The sequence below is a fragment of the Anomaloglossus baeobatrachus genome, chromosome 3 (assembly GCF_048569485.1).
Source record: "Anomaloglossus baeobatrachus isolate aAnoBae1 chromosome 3, aAnoBae1.hap1, whole genome shotgun sequence".
NCBI lineage: Eukaryota > Metazoa > Chordata > Amphibia > Anura > Aromobatidae > Anomaloglossus > Anomaloglossus baeobatrachus.
In genome coordinates, this window is record NC_134355.1 from 48,155,850 (window position 1) to 48,172,844 (window position 16,995).

A 16,995-nucleotide genomic window follows, 5' to 3' on the forward strand; every position below is an offset into this window, starting at 1 on the left:
AGCACCCTAATCATAGGCCCATTTTCATTTCATATATATCGAGGCCTTAAAGGATTGCTTTTCATCTTCAACATTATTGAGCCGCAATACCATAGGCAAGATGGTACAGTTTCTAAAAATATAGCAGCCCTTTTTCCAAACCCCTATAACCAAATAAAATGTAAATTTATATTAAATTAATAAGTATTAAACATCTGTTTAGCCAATTTCCCTCTACACTTTGTAAAACAATAGCATCTATTACTAATATAATGTCGAAAACGTGGACAGAACTGATATATACCGATATTTGTATAGACAAGAGCACAAGTCAAAGTTGCTTGAAAAGAAGCATACGCCACTAGGTCTAAATATACAAGACTTTTGTTTCCAATTAGTTTTCAATTGGCATCAAACAATTATACGGTATTTGGAAAGCCTTTAGGGCAAAATTAAAAGGTAAATATTGATCTAATCTACAACCATTTCCTAGCTGCAGCTCTACTTCCAGAATAAAAAGCAGAAACAGACGTCGTAAAGATTCACTAGAGTAGGAAAAAAGGAGCAAAAAGTCCTAATTCAGAGGCCTAATTTTCTGCTATTCGCTAAAGAATTGTAATAACGGTTTGTCTTTTATTATTCTAGATAGTTCAGGGTGGTTTAAGGTAATACATCCTATAAAATACTACTACTAAAAATAACAATAACAACAATAATAATAATAATAATAATGTGAATAAATAAAAAAAATTACTACCTACATTTTTGAAATATTTCTTTTAGTGTTGATTTATCACATTAATTTTACTACTACTTTATTTGCCTCTATAATACTTAGATTAAAATATTATTCTAAATCATTGTTTCCCAGACTCCAGCCCCCAACTGAATATTTTTTCAGGATTTCCTTAGTACCACACAGGTGAGACAATCTGTGGCAATTTTTGATGTCTTGATAGTAATTCCATCATTTGCGATATTACATCCTTTATGAGATATTACAGAAATCCTGAAAACACGATGCGTTGGGTGATCATCAGTAGTATTGAGCGAGTAGTTGACTATTCGTACTCGCTATGCTGTTAGCGAGTACTGTCCGCTACTCGCATATTGATTAAGAGTATTGGGCGCAATGTAAGTCAATGGGAAATACTCGCTAAGTAGCGAGAAACCCGAAAGTCGTACTATTTGCTACTCGCACGAAAAATATGGCTTTCGGATTACTCGCTACTTAGCGAGTATTTCCCATTGAAGTACATTACACCTGCTACTCGTAACGAATATGCGAGTAGCGGACAGTACACTCCAACAGCATAGTGAGTGCAAATAGTCAACTACTCGCTCAACACGAATCGTGAGAACTGGAGTTTAGATAACACTGTTCTGAATGGTCAATACCCTTCTGAAAAAAACATCTAAGGCCATAGTCATATCAAATCAAGGGATTTTCATGTCATTAGCCCCCAAGGATTTGGGGGCTAATGACGTGAAGATACTTTTGCTTGTATGTCTACAATAATTTTAACTGATGAAAATAAAAATGCTCGCCTTTTCGCTTTAACCTATTGATGAAGCAGCTGGAGAACATTGTTTTCTTTTGGATATATATATATATACAGTCATATGAAAAAGTTTGGGCACCCCTATTAATGTTAACCTTTTTCCTTTATAACAATTTGAGTTTTTGCAACAGCTATTTCAGTTTCATATATCTAATAACTGATGGACTGAGTAATATTTCTGGATTGAAATGAGGTTTATTGTACGAACAAAAAATTTGCAATCCGCATTTAAACAAAATTTGACTGGTGCAAAAGTATGGGCACCTCAACATAAAAGTGACATTAATATTTTGTAGATCCTCCTTTTGCAAAAATCACAGCCTCTAGTCGCTTCCTGTAGCTTTAATGAGTTCCTGGATCCTGGATGAAGGTATATTTGACCATTCCTGTTTACAAAACAATTCCAGTTTAGTTAAGTTTGATGGTCACCGAGCATGGACAGCATGCTTCAAATCATCCCACAGATTTTCAATGATATTCAGGTCTGGGGACTAGGATGGCCATTCCAGAACATTGGAATTGTTCCTCTGCATGAATGCCTGAGTAGATTTGGAGCAGTGTTTTGGATCATTGTCTTGCTGAAATATCCATCCCCTGCGTAACTTCAATTTCGTCACTGATTCTTGCACATTATTGTCAAGAATCTGCTGATACTGAGTTGAATCCATGCGACCCTCAACTTTAACAAGATTCCCGGTGCCGGCATTGGCCACACAGCCCCAAAGCATGATGGAACCTCCACCAAATTTTACTGTGGGTAGCAAGTGCTTTTCTTGGAATGCCGTGTTTGTTTGCCTCCATGCATAACGCCTTTTTGTATGAGCAAACAACTCAATCTTTGTTTCATCAGTCCACAGGACCTTCTTCCAAAATGTAACTGGCTTGTCCAAATGTGCTTTTGCATACCTCAGGCGAGTCTGTTTGTGGCGTGCTTGCAGAAACTGCTTCTTTTGCATCACTCTCCCATACAGCTTCTCCTTGTGCAAAGTGTGCTGTATTGTTGACCGATGCACATTGACACCATCTGCAGCAAGATGATGCTGCAGGTCTTTGGAGGTGGTCTGTGGATTGTCCTTAACGGTTCTCACCATTCTTCTTCTCTGTCTTTCTGATATTTTTCTTGGCCTGCCACTTCTGGGCTTAACAAGAACTGTACCTGTGTTCTTCCATTTCCTTACTATGTTGCTCACAGTGGAAACTGACAGTTTAAATCTCTGAGACACCTTTTTATATCCTTCCCCTGAACAACTATGTTGAATATTCTTTGTTTTCAGATCATTTGAGAGTTGTTTTGAGGACCCATGATGCCACTCTTCATAGGAGATTCAAATAGGAGAACTACTTGCAAGTGGCCACCTTAAATACCTTTTCTCATGATTGGATACACCTGCCTATGAAGTTCAAAGCTCAATGAGGTTACAAAACCAATTTAGTGGTTTAGTAAGTCAGTAAAAAGTAGTTAGGAGTGTTCAAATCAAGAAATTGATAAGGGTGCCCATACTTATGCACCTGTCAAATTTTGTTTAAATGCGGATTGCACATTTTCTGTTAGTACAATAAACCTCATTTCAATCCAGAAATATTACTCAGTCCATCAGTTATTAGATATATGAAACTGAAATAGCTGTTGCGAAAACCCAAATTGTTATAAAGAAAAAAGGTTAACATTAATAGGGGTGCCCAAACTTTTTCATATGACTGTATATATATATATGTATAAGAAGAGCATTATGTAAATGTTCACATGATACTATATGGGTTTCAGTGCAGAGTGTAATATTCTTTATTGTGCACCAGGTTATGAGTATGGGCCGCTTCAGATATCCGGCATTTCGCTGGATTGCCAGATCCGTCACACTCCAATACAGTGTTGATACTGTACAATTGTATCGCGGCAAGCTCCGGTCATATACTCCGGTCAGTTGACAGCATGTGAGCGGAGGTTGCCGCGATGCCATTGTACTGTATTACACTGTACTGAAGTGTGACGGATCCGGCAATCCAACTAAATGCCGGATGTGTGAAACGGTCCTAAGAATGCTATTAGTCTTCTATTTCTTACACATTTCTTGATTTTTTTCTAACATATATTAGTGATGGCAGCAGATTGTAACGTCGTTGGGTTTATAAGACAACCGACCTCTGTTTACCTTCGACAAAACATACACTTTCAAGTCTTTAAAATGTTAAATTCCTAAGGTATACATGTAAATACTCAAAAGCATCTTAACATTCCCATATCTGCTGAGGCTTCTATTCATCGTATGGCTCGTAAATGAGGTCAATGTCAATCTCACGTTATCTTTACTCACCTTGAAATTTATGGAAAACGTGGTTGAGATAAGAACCCCTTAGTAGACTTAAGGACCATTGAACTGGAGTTGTTATATGTCCTCATTAAAACACTGGGAGAGGGGGCCATACAGTGTAGTGGGTTTAAAATTTCGACCTTCATGAACATAGGCATAGGAGAAGTCATAATTTACTTTTGCACAACTCTTTCTGTGTGGTTTGCGTGGCGCATTTTACATGCAATAGAAAAATATGAAATCTCCGACAAAGTTATTACATCTACGTCGCATGTTTATAAATGAGCTAAGTTGTTATATTTTAAAAGTGATTAATTCACTGATGGTTTGGAAAAATAAAGGAAGCTCAGTGATGGCCAGGGAAGTTGAAGAAGCTGTGAACAGGGAACAAGAGGGTGGCTTTTAAATCCATCGGAGACTGAACGGCAGCCAAGACCAGCTGGTAATATATTAGTCAGTACAGAAAAGGAGGGTGAGGAAACTAAGTGACATGCTCCATGGAGTTCTTCTCGTGATCTATTAAAGAAAATCTTAAGAAATTTTAGTTAATTAAGAGATTTTATTGAACTTGTTACCTTCTTACATCAGAGATTAACTGTGCTGCTCTGAAGTGAGAGGAGATCTCAACTCGTTTTACGTGGACCGAGCTTGAGCCATCTATTTTTGCTTTTATCGAGGGATAGAGGGTCAAAAGAGATTGCTCCCTTATTTGCAGATCAGATTTGTATCGGGCATTAATGTATCTTGAACTGATGTTAACTCTTTGGGTAATTTTTAGTTAGCCTTATTATATTTAATATATATTATATTATTATTATATATTAGCCTTATATATGTTGATGGAAAGTTTTGGTCTCGGTTGCATAAGAAAGTTGTGATCAGCAGCCAGTTTCTACTAATCTGCTGTATCTACAGAATATGGTCAATTTGTAAGAGGAAATATAACATGGTTCTTAAAGGGAATCTATCTGCAAAAATAACATTATCAAAATAATGTGTTAAAAAAAATAAAATTGTGCATTTTTTATATCCATTATTAATTATATATTTTTTTTAAAAAGTAATGGAAATGTAAAAAAAACATAGTTGTTATACACTGAACTTCCACAATATTCTGTTAAAAACCAAGTGAACGTTAGCCATATGATTATTAGAAGGGGACAGGGGGAAAAGAGCATCGTGGTTAAGAGACTGGCGTCTACCTGTGTAAAGGGAATAATTAGATGAACTTCCTAGTAGAGATGAGTGGACCACTGGAAGTTGGGGTTCTGCGGGTTAAGCTGGACTTTAGATAAAGTTCTATCGCACTTTGATCTGCCCTGAGCAGGGCAGATCAAAGTATTGTAGTGCGCCTGCGCAGGACCTCCATGCCGGCCTGTGTGCATGATGTAGGATGCATCATGCACACAGGCTTCAGAAGAAGAAAGACAAAGATGGCCGAAAGAGGTGGTGCCGCACCCGGAGAACGGAGACACTCATCTGACTAGTCTGCACCGAACCGACTGTTTAGGTAAATATTATACCATCATTTTTACATTCAAAACAGAGGCCTGGGCTCTTAGATACTGTATTTCAGAATGCTGTATATAAGAGCCCACTGTCGGTGGCCGCAGCCTGTCATCAAATGTGGTGACAGGTTCCCTTTAAAGTTCGGGTCCACTCATCTCTAGTTACTAGTAAATTTATAAGTAGTTTGCACTCTTGCATCTGTTGCGTTCACACAGCACCATATTAAGGCCGCTTTACACGCAACAACATGGCTAACGAGATGTCGTTGGGGTCACGGAATTCGTGACGCACATCCGGCCTCGTTAGCGACGTCGTTGCATGTGAAACGCATGAACGACCGTTAACGATCAAAATTACTTACCTAATCGTTGATTGCTGACACATCGTTCCTTTCCCGATTATCGTTGCTGTTGCAGGATGCAGGTTGTTCTTCGTTCCTGCGGCAGCACACATCGCTACGTGTGACACCGGAGGAACGAGGAACATCACCTTACCTGCGGCCACCCGCAATGATGAAGGAAGGAGGTGGGCAGGATGTTCAGGCCGCTCATCTCCGCCCCTCCGCTTCTATTGGGCGGCCGCTTAGTGACGCCGCTGTGACGCCGAACGGACTGCCCCCTTCGGGGAGGAGGAGGTGGTTCGCTGGCAACAGCGACATCGCTAGGCAGGTAAGTATGTGTGACGGGGACTAACGATATTGTGCGCCACGGGCAGCAATTTGCTCGTGACGCACAAATGACGGGGGCGGGTGCGATCGGCAGTGACATCGCTAGCGATGTCGCTGTGTGTAAAGTGGCCTTTACGTGAGTATTATTCCCTTAAATCAATGAATCCAATGGAAACAGGAGGGGTGAATTTATTGTGTGTGTAGAGGTTCAATTCCCACTGGCCACTTGAGCATTTAGGGGCCCAAAAGATCTCTTTGGCCCATATGAGAAAACAAATACTATTAAAAGACTATTAGTAATAGTTGGGCACCCTTTTGGAGATTTTGAACCCATAATATTCATCTTCCACAACTGAGAACAAATTATTATTTTTATGTATAATTTGAAAATTTGAAGTATTTTGCAACGCAATGTGACCCCATCTATAAAAGCTATATTATAACTCCATGTACATTGGAGCTTACAGACTCATAAGCTTTTGAGCTTTTCATGGACATTAGACTTATTGGAGAATATGCCTGTTTTCCAGGAACAGTCAATCATCTTATTTGTATGACTGTTGATGCCCCAAGAAGAAGAGGGAGAAAAGGATATGGCGGCTGGATAACATAACATGCCTAATATTTTTCTTTTCAAGAGAGAAGTGTCTGGCAGTGCCTAAGTTAGTACCCTCTTGGTACTGATAACACAAGCACGCTTGTCCAAGCTTATGCAAGGGAAGGGGAGGTAGAGATAGTTCTCGGCTATTTGACTGAAGATTATATAATGCACATGGCCACTCTAAGCCATATTATTTATATTTACTCGTTTATATAATTCCATTGATTTTCACCGTGCTTTAGAGACATCATCATCACTGTCCCCATTAGGGCTTGCAATCTACATTCCCTATCTGTATGTCTTTCGAGTGTGGGGGAAACCCAGGCAAACAACTGGGAGAACATACAAATGCCTTGAAGATGTTATCCATGGCAGGGTTTAAACTCATGACCCCCAGGCTACAAACCAACAGTGCTAACCACTGAGCCACGGCGTATATTACCAAACCTATCAGCAGCTACTATATATTTCAGAAGTTGATTCTACTTCATAGCAAATTTTTATATAGTTGTGTTTCTTTACATAAATTACTGTATATTTGCAAATGTTAAGGCTGCTTTACACGCTACGATTTCATATGCGATCTCGAATGCGATGCGACACACCCAGGTCGTATATACGATCTGCAGAAATTGTACATAGGTCATCTCTGAGCCATCACACGTGCATATTCTATACGATGCCACATCGATCAATATCTCGTTAGATCTACCGGACCGCAGACAGGGATAAATGATTAACATTACATGAGTTGCGTACGCCTTATAAAGCACGAAGGACAATTCGTTATGCAGTTGGTACCACCAATCATAGCGGTGGGGGTGAGGCATGGCGTGGAGAGACACGCCCGCGTCGCATATTAAGAACGATGAGGCTCGTCGTTGGTAGGGTTTCACACGTATCAATATACCGGTTTCGTTAAAAGAAACAAACAATATTTAGAAAATGAACGACATGTATGCGATCAACGTTTTTGCGCACAATCAGGGTCGCACGTAGGTGTCACACGCAACGACGTCACTAACGATGCCGGATGTGCGTCACTTATGACATGACCCCGCCGACATCTCATAAGATATAATGTAGCGTGTAAAGCCCGCTTAAAAGGGAACCTTTCAGGTCTCCTATGCCCTCCAATCCAGCAGCATTCACATGTTTATGCCAAAATTCCCTGCCTAAACATCCCTATATAGTGCAATTTGTTAAAAATTAATGTTTAAAAATAGCATATATAAAGTGCACTATTGCTATGCTAAAAAGGGCTTTGACAAGTCAAAGAGGCTTCAGACTAGTCGGCCCTCTTTCCATGTTATCATTCCCTTGATAACATGATTTCCATGAGTTGATGTCATTGTCAGCTCATGGAAATCTTGCGCATGCGCATGGTCATGTCAGCAGCATCCGTGCTCCTCAGAAGCCACGTACTGCGTATGATCAGAACAAGTTCTGCACTTTCGATATTGCATGGCTCACCTCTCTGAAGCCTGAAAGCATCCACCCTGCTTCTCAGGCAAACTGACATTGACGAAATGAGCTGTGCACATGCGCAAGATTTCCAGGAGCTGCAGTGATACCGGCTCATGGAAATCATGTTGTCACACCCACACACAGGGGTGTGATAACACGGAAAGAGGGCAGACTAGTCTGGGGAAACAACGCCTCTTCTACTAGTAAAGACCCTAATTAGCATAAGGAGCAGTGCACTGTATAAATGCTTTTTCTAAACATTGATTTTAGTAAATAGCGTTATACAGGGTTGGTTAGGCAGGGAATTTTGACATACACATATGGATATGGCAAGGTTAGAGGGCAGAGGGGACCTGACAGGTTACTTTTAAGTTTTTCCTTTTTTTGTATTTTTGTAAACAGAAAAGTTCACATCTTATTTTTTTGTCCTTCAGAATATAGGCAAGTTCAAGATGTTTCGATTCCGGAAGAAGACTACAGATGTTGGCCATCTTACCATCACAACGGATGTCTCCTTTCCGTATTTGATATGAATGAAGCAATAGAAGTTTGTGACAACCATTCTCAGTGCACAGCTTTTATCTGGATGAATCAGACAACTTGGACTGGTAAAACAATATACTGTCTACTTTTTTTTTCTACCAAGATGGCTTTTGTAGATTCTGTTGGGTTGATCTGTTTGGATTTCTTAGTAGAGTTTGGCAAAAAGAACCCCTTCCTAGTCAGAACTAAATGTGATACAGACCAATATTAGAATATAGTAGAAGCCAAGTATTTTTGAAAATCCCCAAAAAACCCTAAAAAATGAAAAAGAAAAAGAGAGAATGGTTCTTCATTTTCAAAATGGAGATTTGTATTTTTATATTTTAATTTTAGGTAACTATAGGAATAATAAATATAGTTTGCCAATAAAGGTTATGTTGAAGCTAAGTTCTAGAATGAATCTTAAAAGAAAAAATATTGTCAAATACTATGGAAACGCTGTATATAGGCCTTGTAGTACCTAGAAAGATCCAGCACCGGAGGATTTCTGTGAGATGAGCCGCTGGCAAAGTAGCCTGGCATGTGGCTTTCTCATGAGAACACAAGAGTGCGCGTCCAAGCATTTCTATGCATGTGGGACTCAAGCCAAAAATAATCCCTACCCCAAAAGTAAGCCCTAGAAGGAATTTTCAGCATTTTTGCAGTGTGCTAAGCCCTACTCAAAAAATAAGCTGTAGTTGCGGTTCAGTATTTAAGTGTCGAGTTAGACTACAGCAGGATACTTCATTAAAGAAAGCAGACACCTCCAAAATAGAGAAGAGAGAAGACAACCCCAAAAGAAAGCAGACAGCCCACTTAAAAAAATTGCCCTCACCAGACTCTAAACAACTACAACTGGCAAGTGACAATAGTGGATGGGCTCTCTCACTGAGATCTGGTTCGCTGTCAGGTTCCACGCCATTCCACTCACACATAAAACGAGTCGCAGTATCACTTCACTCTCACTAACTCTGAATGAGTGATACTGCTTTTGGTCAGCAGGGGAAGCAACTGCTGTAGAACTCAAGGGGAGTAACTGCTGTAGAACACAGGGGGAGCAACCGCTGTGGACCGCAAGGGGATCAACCACTGTGGAACACAGAGAGCGACCACTGTTGAGCACAGAGGGATCAACTGCTGTGGATGCAGGGGGAGCAACCACTGTGGAACACAGGGAGAGAGACCACTGTAGAACGCAGAGATGGGGCACTGCTTGGAAATGCAGCGGGAACAACCACTGTGGAATGCAGGGGGAGCGACCACACTGTGGAATGCAGGGGGACATGACAGCAACGTTGACCTGTATGTGAGAGGAGCTCATTCATTTGCCAAATCTACATGTCTGGTGTCTGGTAAGTGCAATTCTCCTGGGGGGGTGTCTGCCTTCATTTGGGGGTAAACTTAGCAGTACATAGGGAATAGCCATGTTTCCCTGAAAATAAACCCTACTCGGAAAATAAGTCCTAACTTTTTTCAAAGCAAAAAATAGTATAAAACCCTGTGTTATTTTCGGGGAAACATGGTAGTTGTTAACTGAATAATTATTCAGCTGACAGCTATAAAATTCTGATGAGGGGCTTAAGGTTAGACTTACATATTAGATCTTGGTAGGACCAACTGACCATCTAATATGTATTTTGTTGTCCATTCCTTCCTTCCCGGTTGGGGTAAAGAATAGTCAGGGATGGATACATAGGTTGATCTTACATATTAGACTTTGGCAGGACCAACTGACCATTCATCTAATATGTATTTTGATGTCCATTCCTTCCTTCCCGGTTGGGGTAAAGAATGGTCAGGGATCGATATATAGGTTGGTCTTACATATTAGATTTTGGCAGGGCCAACTGACCGTCTAATATGTATTTTGATGTTTATTTCTTCCTTCCCGATTGGGGTAAAGAATAGTCAGGGATGGATACATAGGTTGATCTTACATATTAGACTTTGGCAGGACCAACTGACCATCCATCTAATATGTATTTTGATGTCCATTCCTTCCTTCCCGGTTGGGGTAAAGAATGGTCAGGGATGGATATATAGGTTGGTCTTACATATTAGATTTTGGCAGGGCCAACTGACCGTCTAATATGTATTTTGATGTTTATTTCTTCCTTCCCGATTGGGGTAAAGAATAGTCATGGATGGATACATAGGTTGATCTTACATATTAGACTTTGGCAGGACCAACTGACCATCCATCTAATATGTATTTTGATGTCCATTCCTTCCTTCCCGGTTGGGGTAAAGAATGGTCTGGGATGGATATATAGGTTGGTCTTATATATTAGATTTTGGCAGGGCCAACTGACCATCCATCTAATATGTATTTTGATGTCCATTCCTTTTCGGTTAGGGTAAAGAATGGTCAGGGATGGATATATTGATCATGGTATTCCACTCTTGGGGGGTGATGAGGGACAAAAATAAAAACTAACCCAAAATATTAATTGTTTTTAATCTCTTCATTGACTTTTCTTTCTTTTTTTTATTAGGGCGACAACTTGTCTTCTTCAAAACCGGCTCTAGAAATCTTGTGCCCGATCAAAACAAAATAACCTACCTGAAAATGACAGTTTGACCAAAGTGGTTCTAGGAAAGGTCATTAGTATGGAATGAATTGAAGAAAAATGCACTAATATTCATTCTAATTAACATTCTAATTTCTAGAGTGCTATTCAAATTTACCTGAATTTACCAGGGTGGATGTGCAATAAGTCAGCAATTTGTTTTTGTTTTGTTTTTTTTTTTATTTGTTTTTTTAAATGTGATTTAAAAGTCAAAAATGTGATACACTGTTAGAAATGAAGATAATGAATATGGTGATTATCTTAAAACTGTACATAGTGTTATTTCTGCGGTGAAGAAGAACGACATTTGGATTGGTTCAAGCGCACCAATGTCAGTAGGCTGCTGGCTTTTACCTCTGTGTGACTCTTCAATGGTACACTGGCAATTTGTATCCAGTGTGAAATACTTATTTTTTTTTCTACAGGGATGAGTAATTATTTTTATATTATAAAAATGTGCTACTTTAGTGGTAAATTATGAGATTTTAATTATAAAAAATCTTAATTTAAGATTTTGATTCATGAGGATTCCAGCAAAACCAAGCCATAACTTGTATATTTCAAGACTTCCAAAGAGGTATAAAGCTATTTCAAAGGTAATATGGTTTAAAGACACAGAAAAGATTTCAGTGATTATCAAATGAAGGTATCCAAAATGTCTCCTCTGGGAGGAAGGAGACAAACTCTAGTGCCACCTATTGGAAGTAGCAATCCTAAAAGTCAAAAGTGGCCCTTTAACGAGCCTTGTCATATGACTTAGGATTTATGCCAGATCAGAACCTCAGTTTGCAGACATGGTGTTTCGGGGTGATTGTCCCTCGTCAGTGCAAAGTATGAGATCTGATCTGGCTGAATGAGAAGCTCTACTGGTGTCTAATGGGAAATTTTTTCTCTTTGACTAACAAGGGGAGAAGTTTGCCCCTTAGGCACAAATGAAGCTATGACTTGAAGTTACATAGCAACTGATCTTAAGTGTTGAAGAAACATAGCAAGTACTCAATAAACTTGGGATTATGAAGGTTTGATATGAAATCCCCATCATTGACAATCTGCTTTACGCAGAAGAAAATCTTTAAGAAATCAGACGACATAAAGTACAATAGAATAAATAAGAAAGCAATTTTCCAAGAAAACCAGCTGGTTTGATAAGTGAAAGAGGTTGTCCACTACTTTAACATTGATGACCTATCCTATCCTGTGTCTGATCCCAACCACACCAATCAGCTGTTCTCGGTGTCGGTCGGAACTGTTCAGTTACGGAGTTGCACAGCGCAATTCCATCAACTGTTTAGTGACCGCAGCTGGGTACTGCACATCCACCCGTCATTCAAATCAATAGGGGGCGGTTGTGCAGTATTCCGGCATGGCTACTATGCCGTTGAAGAAGTTGCTCCACCGCTGACACCGTGAACAACTGATCGACGGTGATGCCGAGTGTCACACTCCCACCGATCACACATTGATGACCTATCATAAGGATAGGCCATCAATGTTAAAGTTTTGGACAACTTCTTTAAAGCTTGTTAACCAGTTTTTATGAACCCAAGGCTGCCACCCAAAACAGCCTACTCTCTTGTTCTTCTTTGCTCAATCAATTTTTTTTTGTAATTTCTTGTTTCAATTTTCCCACTTTTTTGCATTGATTTCTTTAAGGCCGCAAAATACGTCCATCCCTCTGTACTTTGGCCAATAACATTTTTTTTGAGCACAGTGAAGTAAAAAAAATCTAGGTTTTTGCCATTCAAATGTAACCAAACGCCACAAAAACATGAATGCTCAGTTCAAGCACAGTGGATGGAATGGAGGAATGATAGGAATATCTTCTTTGAAGACTAAGAAATATTGAAATTCATTCATCGGTTTTTCCCTCAACATTTGCAGAACGAACATAAGTTGAACATTTCGTAGTCATTAGATGATCAACCGTTCCTACCACAAATAATTGGTTTGCCAACATAACTGTATGGTCCCATGAAAGGGAACCTGTCATTAGATTCATGCTGACCGTGACATGATTGCAACCAAGTATGTATTTCTCTGTAGTGTTTCAGATACAATATAGTTTGACGATCCGGACAGGGCCCATAGGGAAAAGTCTGACCAGTCCAGTGCTTACTTCTCCCTGTTCCGCTCCAGGTGATTGACAGTTCTCTTCCTATGTACACAAATGGGAGAGACCTGTCCATCACCTAAGGTAGGGAAAACCTGGCTGGGACGTCATCGGTCTAGTCTGGTATTTCCCTATAGTTCTCGACTGGCGTCCCAAACTATATTTTTCTCTGAAATGGTCTCCGATTCTGAATTATGCGGCCTGTGGCAGCATGAATCTAGTGACAGGTTCCTTTTAAAGTTGGTCTATGGTTAAGGTTTTGGCATTAGAACTTGAATTTATATGGAATTGAGTTAAGGTATGTTGTCTAACGTGCCCATGAAGAATTAGATTGCCTCACACATTTTGATTGCCACAAAACTATTAAAACTTTAGAAGATCTTATTTTTATATCTTCTAACACACTTTCTCTCTATCTCTAAGCCATATGATTCAGCCCTGTCTAAGGAAAGTACCTCATTGATAATATTAAATTGACTTATGCAGGGAACGATCTACAAAGTTTATGGTTACTAGTTACTACAAAAAAAAACAAAAAAAAAACCCGAAGCAAAACATAAAGCCAATGCATGAATATTATATTTAATATATACCAAAGCTATCACTATTCTAGTACCAAAAACATTTGAACCAAATACATAACACCCTAAGTTGCATATAAGTTACAGGGACTTCTCCATCTCGACCCCAATTTCATAGAATTAAATCTTCTTGGAGATCAATAAACCCTCAGTGGTCTGCAGATTAGCTAGAGGAATCTCAAGACTGCTAAAGGAGACACATAGTATTTAGTGTTGAGCGGACCCGGATCCGCAAAATCCGGATCCGCGCGGTTTGAGAGCCCGATCCGAGTCCGACCAGTACCCGGGATTCGGGTTGCACGATCTGGGTCCGTTTTTTTTTTTCCTCTCTCTCTCTCTCGTCCCAGATCCGGCTCCCCATTGATTTACATTGACGCGGATTGCGGATCGGATCCGGACTTCTGTGCCAACCCGATCCGGATCCGCCGGACCCAGATTATAACCGATCCGCTCAACTCTAATAGTATTATATAGTGCCCATGTAAAGAAGTGAGTAACAATATTATTGATGGTTGTGTTAACAAGATGCTTTCAAATTTGAAGGATATCTCATATTCATGGGATAGAGGAAAACTTTCTGATTGCTTGGTGTACGGCTCCCAGTGATCCTGAGAACCTCACTCAATGGAGCAGAGGGCGATCATGCATATTGCTACTCCTACTCCATTCATTCTAACGGGAACACCAAAGACTAGTCCTTGGAGATCTCAGACAGGCTCATTAAGACTGAATGGAGCGATGGTGCTCATGATCAACCCCAACTCCATTGAGCCATAAATCTTCTTGGAGTTGATGGGGCCATGGCAATTGGACCTCAGTGATCTTAAACTTTTCTTGTTGAGAACATCCTTTTAAAAGGGTTTTCCACCCTAGGACAACCCCTGTTTATTCCGCATATTTCCCCCAGGTGAAATAATAAAGCTTAACTCTCCTTCCATACCAGTGCTCTTTCAGTGGTGTCTGGGCTTGCAGTGTCAAGGCTCACATGGGGTTGTGACATCATGCAAGCCTCACATCTAGCTAGTCAGCGCTGGTTTCCTTCTCCCCACCTTTGGACCAAAAGATTTAATCAACAGGAAATGAGAGCAGCAGCTGCTATCACGTCCTGTTGATTGTTCATTTGGTCTGAAGGCGGAGAGAAGGAAGATGGTACTGATTGGACGCAGGGCTTGCATGATGCCACAACTCCATGTAAGCCCCGCAATCCCAGACACTGCTGGAAGGACGCCGGTACCGGAGGTGAGTATAGTTTTTATTATTTTACCTGGGGGAAACATGTGGAATCAAAAGGAGTTATCCTAGTAGTGGACAACCCTTTTAAGTCTACTGTTGAAGCTAAACAAAAAGGCAACTCAGTTGAGTTTTACAGAGATACAATCCCTCTCTGGACCATCTATCTATGATATCTTTATAATAGGGTATGTGAAAAATGATTGTACAGATTAGACAGCCAATTATAAGCCAAAACTAAAGCATACCAAGAATTGGAAATAGTATTGTAATAATAGCTAATGCATATGCACTCCATTTACAGTAAAAAAAAAAGCCAAAAAATGTTTCCAAAACTGTTGCATTTTAGAGCAGTTTTTATTGCTGTAGAACCCGGGTTCTCTTATTTTAACTTATTGATTTGTCTGATGAGATATTTGTAAACAAATGGACTTTTTCTATATCCTCTATAAATTTTATAGAATGTAAAATTCTTTTATTGCTCCAAAAAAAAGCTGTTTTCATCTAAGACCATGTACAACGAGTGGCCACAATCTTCATGGTTTCAAAGGAGTTGGAGGAGTATTGATCAAGAATGATCCACAAGAGATTATGTCATGTAATACCACAAGCTTTATAGGTTGAGACAATTTTCATGGAAAATGGGGATGCACACATATGTCCAACCGTATTCATGTTAATGTAAAACAGGCAATATCCCCAAAATATTGGATTCCTGATGACAGGACATACTCCTATATATACTCAAAAAAATGTGGAAACCACACAATGGAGTGATATGGTCCAAAATATCTTTATTAGAAAAGTTCACAAACAATTAAAAAAGGAAATGCGATTGCACAATCCCTCAAGGTAACATAATTAAGGAGGACAGTAAGAAAAGCCTCACATCGTGGGGACCAGGGCCAAAGTATAAATGACTGGATATTATAAGCAGTAATACTCAAATAGTGCAACAAGATGCCTGATACCAGTCATTACTAACAGTGTGAATACCCCCCTAAAAAAAGTAAGAATGTGTCAACGTGCGGTGTCCCTTGAGAAAGGTGATCCGAAACGGCTGTTGGGCTTGGACCTAGGACCGGTTTTCTTCCCCCCTATCTAAAAGTACTGGCATGTTTTTGGGTTTACTTTGGACATGTATGTACCAATTGATGAGAGAAATGCTTTACCCACAGACACATTCTTACTTTTTTTAGGGGGGTATTCACACTGTTAGTAATGACTGGTATCAGGCATCTTGTTGCACTATTTGTGTATTTTTCTTACTGTCCTCCTTAATTATGTTACCTTGAGGAATTGTGCAATCGCATTTCCTTTTTTAATTATTTGTGAACTTTTCTAATAAAGATATTTTGGACCATATCACTCCATTGTGTGGTTTCCACATTTTTTTAAGCTTTATAGGTTGGCTGCTAAAAACCAAATAATATTTCACTATACACAATTGTTTCCCTTCTGCATGTGTCTTAGACTTACATGGAGATTCTAACGAGGAGCCAAAATCAAATTTATTAGCAAGAAATCTATATATGTTGTAAATTATTTGATTAAGAAATTGCATTATTGTATGATAAGATTTTTCTCCCAATTGGCAACCTATGGTATTTCTTTAAAAGGAACCTGTCACCAGATTTGGTGACTATAAGAGGTGGCCACCACCAATGGGATCTTATATACAGCATTCTAACATAAAAATCCCTTTATAATACTCACCTAAGGAGCGGTGCAGTGAAGACTGGTCGAATGAGTGTCTCCGTTCTCCGGTATTGGCGCCTCTTTTTTCGGCTATTTTTGTCCTCCTTCTTCTGAAGCCGGGGTTCATGACGCGTCCTACATCATCCATACTTGCCGGCATTGAGGTCCTGCGCAGGCGCACTACAATACT

General features: G+C 39.7%; 1 protein-coding gene across 1 annotated transcript in view; it reads left to right on the forward strand.

The window, feature by feature from the left end:
* Window positions 1-15,886, forward strand: part of PKDCC (protein kinase domain containing, cytoplasmic) — a 96,503-nt gene extending 80,617 nt beyond the window's left edge. Inside the window, exons 6-7 of the mRNA XM_075339184.1 lie at window positions 8,529-8,702; window positions 11,112-15,886. Coding sequence (XP_075195299.1) covers window positions 8,529-8,702; window positions 11,112-11,197 — 260 coding nt within the window. The 3' untranslated portion in view covers window positions 11,198-15,886. The remainder of the gene's footprint in view (window positions 1-8,528; window positions 8,703-11,111) is intronic.
* Window positions 15,887-16,995: the final 1,109 nt, after the last annotated feature.